Below are 6,157 nucleotides of genomic sequence, written 5' to 3'. Positions count from 1 at the left end.
AATATGATTTTTTTTATTTCTGAAAAATATACATATATATTTTAGTATGAGTATATTATAATAACTATAATACTTATTAAAATTAAAGTGAGATTTTTTTAATCTTAAATTAATTTTAATAATATTTATATAATCATTGTAATGACCGTAACATAATCTTATTAGAATTCATATATAAATAATAATTGGTGTTGTGTAGAAAGAGAGTGGTACATACAAGAATTGAATTAAGGGGTGGCCGCTGGCTAGAACAGTTGACCTATATAATATAAGATGTACGAAGATGGACCACCCTAGATAGAGGTAGGACAAGGGTAGTAATAAGAAAGGGTAAAAGAGGTACTCTCTTTCACTATTCTGCATGCAAACTATATATGCTTGCCAGCTCAATCACTCCCTCCTCTATGTCCTTTTCATTGTTACGTACACTTTACACAACCTTCATCTTCATTCTCCCATGCCTTCTATCTATCTTAATTAATATGCTTTGTTTCTTTTCCCATGTCCTATATATGGACTCCCTTAATTCCCAACATCACTCTATTGGAGATCTACATTGCTCTTTTTAACTCTTTTTTTTCTTCCTATCCTTTTAATTATAACACGATTTGGTTAAATTTAATATTATGTTAATTTTGTTATTATGATTAGATTATATCCTTGGCCTATAAATAAACATCTCTCGTTATATATTCATACAATGACACAATGATAACATACACACAATGACATAACGTCGATATCTAAATAGAGAAAGTATAGGGAGCCAATGACCTAAGCGTATAATGTGCACAATGAAGGTTTAGAAAGTATTAGAAATATGATTATTAGTGTTATATTGTCTTATTAGGTTATGCTTTTGGGATGAGTGGTTTGTTTATTATCCCTGGTACCCGGATGGTTATTCTGGATAGTATATGTAATGTTCATTTTATTCATAAACCAAAGATTTAGTCCATTATACACATTGTACGTTTAGGTCATTAGCTCCCTAGCACTACTCATCTAAATATTATGTTTATTTTTGGGTTATTATAACGAGTTCTAATAATTTAGACTTAATTATATGCTTTAAAATTTAACAGAACTTAAATTATATGAAATATTTTGAAATTATTTTTCATTCAATAAGAATAATATTAGACAGATAATAATATACAATTAAATTTTACATTATAATACCTTTTCTTCCTTCCAATTTGAGTGGAATTAACCAAGATGTTAGATACATCAAATATAATAGACTCTTTTTTGGTCGGAAATACAATATTGACTTTAAGCTATATTTATCAGAAGAGTAGTGAACAGACTGATCCTTTTTTTTTTGGGTCATGGAACAGACTGATCCTTGAGTTACTTTTTTTTTATCGGTAATTGATCATTGATTCTCAGACTTTTGGGATTCTGCCTAATCTTTCGAAATGGGTAATGGGCCCGTCTCTAGCACATTTCCAAATACAAGCACAACAACATTTTAATAATAAAAAATTGGAGCCCAACCCAATAAAGCCCAATTAAGTAAAAACCCCAAAAATGTGGTTGAGGAGGTGGGTCTGGATTTCAATAATCGTCGCTAGAGGCAGCAGCACCACCGTGGCCGCTACCATTTATTTTTACTTTTTAGACGCTTTTAATTAATTATAAAAGAAAAACGCAAATTCATGATAAGAAGCTCTTTAAGCTCCTTTGCTTCTTAAAACATTTATTGTTTCGCGACCCAAATGGCGCAAGATTCCGAGAAGAAGTTCCATTCAATCATGGATAAGCTTTTCCATACTCCTAAATCACCTTCCAGGTTCTTCTTCTTTTCCTTCCTTTCTATCATTATTATTGTTATTACGCTTGAATCTTTCGATTCTGTTTTATTATTATTATTTCGCTTGAAACTTTCGATTCTGTTGTTTCGTTTGGCAACATTCATGAAATGCTGGACAGTGTCACAGATAAATGCTCAATTAGTTTGTCTGAATTTTGAAATTTTCTTTCGTTTTAATTTTTTTAATTTAGCTGTAACTGTAAGCATTGTATGACATCGTAAGATTTGAAGCTTTTGGCCTGTGTAATGATTTGTTTGAGGATTTAGTTTAATTCCTTGTTTCTGAATCTTTATTTATTTTTTTTAAATCAGGTTTTGTTTGAACTAGGTCTTGATATTAGGAATTGTGTGTTTATCTATTCAGTTATGCTGGATTGCTAGTTGAGGATTAGCTAGTGGTAGTTATAGATAATATAAGATTCGTTCAGTTATTTAGTTAGAATCAGTTAGTGCCTGAGCTGGAAGCACTTGTTGCACTGTGCTTCGTCCATGCATATAAACTCATTCACTGATAGTTGAATTTGTGGATTCTCATGTTTCTCTGATATGCATATTCTGAATCTAAGTTTGATAACTAATAATGTGTTTATATGTTTGCAGTTCATCTGGCATGCAACTTTTGAGTGGTAAGAAGCGTCCTTACTCAACTTCATTGGGGACAATGGAGCTGAATCTGAGAGGGGATGCTGCTGAGGTACCACTTTCGTTGTCAGCCACAGTGGGAGCAACTGAAGGAGCGCTTTGTCGTCCATGGGATCGTGGTGACTTTATGAGAAGATTGGCCACATTCAAATCTATATCATGGTTTGCTAAACCCAAGGTACCTTTTCATTTTCCATCTATAAATCATGGTCTCTTTCTAGTGTGGTGTACTTTATCATTACTTTTAACATTTTCTTAATATTATTATATGATTTTTCTATTTATATTTACCCTTGAATAAAAAAGGAACATTATGCTTGTATTGCAGAAATTTAATGAACTCTCCATTCGTTTAAGGAAGGAAAAAACTCTGTGACAGCGCAAATAAATTGATCAATTTTATTCACGACCAGAATATATTTGTTTGATACACTGTTGTTGATATTAGTGTTAAAAAAAAGAAAAAAAAAATTAGTATTGAGGAAACAAATGAATTCAAACTCGACAAGTGAAATGTTATTATAAAATTTATTTTGAAGAATAATTATAATTTTTAGACGTCAATTTTATCATGGCACGGCATCTCCATTACCAAAGAAAGCCCCTTGCCTCACGCTTCCTACTTCCCTTTGCCAACTTTCTTTATAGATATATTATTTGTAACATTTACTCTACGGTGGCTTATGCTTTGACTTATGCCATTTACAGGTTGTAAGTGCTGTAAATTGTGCTCGAAGGGGTTGGATAAATGTGGATATTGACACTATAGCCTGTGAAGCATGTGGAGCACGTCTGCTTTTCTCAACACCAGCATCTTGGAACCAGCAGCAGGGTATGCCATTCTTGATGTTTGTTATACAATTCACTGGAATAATGAATTTTATGATTTTCTAATTAGTGTTCCATTAATTCAGTGGAGAAAGCCGCCCGGGTATTTAGCTTAAAGTTAGATAATGGACATAAGTTACTTTGCCCATGGATCGACAATGCCTGCAGTGAAACACTGGCACGGTTTCCTCCTACAGCTCCTCCAGTGTTAGTTGACAATTTCAGAGAACGCTGTTCTTCTCTTTTGCAACTCTCAGCTCTTCCACATGTTTCATCTTCAGTTATAGAGCACATGCACAGTCCACTATTGGAAGACTTTCTTGGACAATCATTGTTTCTTGATTTTGGAAATGGATCTGCCAGAAATTCTGACATAGAAATTATTAGTAGTCAAGAGGAACTCAAATTGTATTACCAGGTAATAACAAGTGTACTTCTGTGTTCTAGTGACTTAATGATAAATGCATTAGATGAATGATCTTTGTTTATATTAACAAATTTCAATTGTCTCATTTATTCTCTTGAAAACATCTTTGTGTATGTTGGCACTTCTTTCATTCCTACCTTTTTAATGTAATTTATTGGTGTTTATTTGCAGTCTCAAAAGCTTATAAGTTTATGTGGTTGGAATCTTCGCCCTCTACCTTACATAGTTGATTGCAAGGATACAAAGGAGCAATCTGTTAGAAGTACAACTATTCTGGACCGTTCTCAAGTAGTTGCTGATAACAACAATTTTGAAACGAATGAAAACCTCAAGGATTCTAATGGAGAACAACTAGATCCCAATTCTGCAGTTCTAGAATGTACCCTGTGTGGAGCTACTGTTGGATTGTGGGCATTCAGCACAATTCCTCGGCCTGTTGAATCACTCAGAATAGTGGGGTATGCAGAAGTAAATTGCAAAAACGATTCTGTGATCCAAGACAGACAGGGTCAGGGTGTAAATAAGGTGTCTGACATTGCAACTTCGTCAAAGGATATGTCTTCTAGTCTCAATATGACGATTGCAGGGGGTCCTCCGCCAACAAAGCAAAATTTTAAAGCCATAATATCTCTGCCTGTTATTGGTCAGAATTTAAGGGCTCGTCTTTCTTATGACTCGGATTTTAGAGATCATGTCTTTGTTGATGGAGATGGTATGCAGTCAGATTCACGGAAGAAGATCAGGATTCAGGAGAATCCTGATGATAACATAGTTGATGCTTCTAATAAACAAATTGTTCCCATGTCATCTGAAATTAGGGAAAGTTCACATGATCAAACTGGTTCTAAAGCTAGTGCTCGTGACCCTGTAGTGGATAATGTTACAGAGAGCACCCATCATGAGGGTGATGGATTGAACAGTTCGGCTGCAGGTGACCCTAGTAGCTTGCAGGTTAGTTTTGGTTTTCTTTTCTGTCAGATGGACAATTTATTTGTTCAACCAGAGAAAATTTTATCTCTAGATCATTGCATCATGTATTCATAATTTATAACAAACTGAAGAAAGTATAGCAAGTGATAGAGTTTCTTTGCTTGATCATAAGCACTTATGATGTGATGTATTCTTTGGAAATTGCAAGTGGTGTTAACTATATTGCTGTGCAGAAAGATTGACTGAAGGTAATCTCTTTCTGTTTCACAGAAGAATTCGGATGGAGTAGTAAATCGTCTTTCAAACTATGGGGCCAAAGACAACGTAGAAAATTTTGTCAACAGGGAGGATCAACATTGTAGTTTAGGTCAGTACTTACATTTTTTTTCCCTGATAAATTATTACCATTGACTGTAAATGTGACTATGTGAGAGACAATTTGTAGATATTGTAAGATAAATGAAATGTTTAAGAATATTTTTTTCTCCTTTTGCTTTACACAGAAAGAGACATGAAATCAACCACGGCTGATAAAACAATGGAATTTAATCCAATCAGGCATCACAGATACTTCTGCCCCTGGATTGCATCCATAGATGACATGGAGCCAGGGTGGAAACAAACATTATCTGCTTTGTTTCATCAGCAAAATCATTTTCCACATTCACCAAATAAATCTCCAACATCTATGCTCATTGTTAAGGTATTTATTATGAATCAGACTATTGCATACTATAATAAATTGGTAGTTCGCAACATCATGAATAAGAGTGCTTGGTTTGACCTTATGTTAATTTCATTAGAAAAGTGATGCATTCAACTTTGACAAACCTATGATTGGTACTTGAAACCAATTACTAAAATATAAGGGTTTGAATTTGGTATAGAAGAGTCAAGGTTAACGTGACCATCTTTTGTCTATTTATGCAAAGTGAATGTTGCCAATCCCATTAATAAAAATCATGGAAATGAGAGTTTAATAAATTTTAATACTCTTTATTATGTCCTTTTTTCCTCCCTTTTATTTCTTTATTGTTTGCCCTTTTTTTTAGTGGAATTGTCACATGAGGAAGTTCAGCATCTTACCAAATTGTGTGTGTTTATGCAGGTGGATGACCCTGTAAGTTCGGTTAAGAAGCTTTTCTTGTCTCCATCTACTAGAAGAAAGCTTGCTCACATTGCAAGCCAAAATACAGAGCATAGGTAGTCTGGGCTTGGGTAAAAGAGGGTGTTCCGATTCTGACATACTTCCTCTTTTCCTCACCGTAGTTTCTTTGTGTAATTACATGCCAAATTGCCAATAGCATGTTATTTCATTTTAAACCTTGTGTAATGGTTGTAACAAAAGTTCAATATTGTTTTAGAGATAATATATCTCGGCCAATCCCCCTCATAACGAAAGAAACTAAATTTGCTACATCTTAATTCTTATGATTCCCAATTACTTTGCCCTTTGGAATTGGGCTGTAAATCTTTTTTCTCCTCATTTTTCTATGGCAGACACTACGATCAGC

The 6,157-nt window shown here is 34.0% G+C and overlaps 1 protein-coding gene across 1 annotated transcript; it reads left to right on the top strand.

Moving 5' to 3' along the window:
- Nucleotides 1-1,609: 1,609 nt before the first annotated feature.
- LOC130937911 (uncharacterized) lies at nucleotides 1,610-6,013 on the top strand. Its single transcript, XM_057867115.1, has 8 exons — nucleotides 1,610-1,795; nucleotides 2,417-2,636; nucleotides 3,167-3,290; nucleotides 3,373-3,704; nucleotides 3,885-4,664; nucleotides 4,914-5,010; nucleotides 5,147-5,346; nucleotides 5,752-6,013. The coding sequence occupies exons 1-8, from the start codon at nucleotides 1,722-1,724 to the stop codon at nucleotides 5,848-5,850; spliced, it is 1,926 nt and encodes a 641-aa protein (XP_057723098.1). The 5' UTR covers nucleotides 1,610-1,721; the 3' UTR covers nucleotides 5,851-6,013.
- The last annotated feature ends 144 nt before the right edge of the window (nucleotides 6,014-6,157 follow it).

The sequence above is a fragment of the Arachis stenosperma genome, chromosome 1 (genome assembly GCF_014773155.1).
Source record: "Arachis stenosperma cultivar V10309 chromosome 1, arast.V10309.gnm1.PFL2, whole genome shotgun sequence".
NCBI classification, from domain to species: Eukaryota; Viridiplantae; Streptophyta; class Magnoliopsida; order Fabales; family Fabaceae; genus Arachis; species Arachis stenosperma.
The sequence above is the reverse complement of the archived record's forward strand: the minus strand, read 5'-3'. Positions and strand labels throughout refer to the sequence as shown.

Bases quoted from the DNA above. Each gene is read 5' to 3' on its own strand.
- LOC130937911 (XM_057867115.1), top strand. From the start codon at position 1,722: ATGGCGCAAGATTCCGAGAAGAAGTTCCATTCAATCATGGATAAGCTT. The intron at 1,796-2,416 runs GTTCTTCTTCTT...ATATGTTTGCAG, and splicing joins ACTCCTAAATCACCTTCCAG to TTCATCTGGCATGCAACTTT. The intron at 3,291-3,372 runs GTATGCCATTCT...CCATTAATTCAG, and splicing joins ATCTTGGAACCAGCAGCAGG to TGGAGAAAGCCGCCCGGGTA.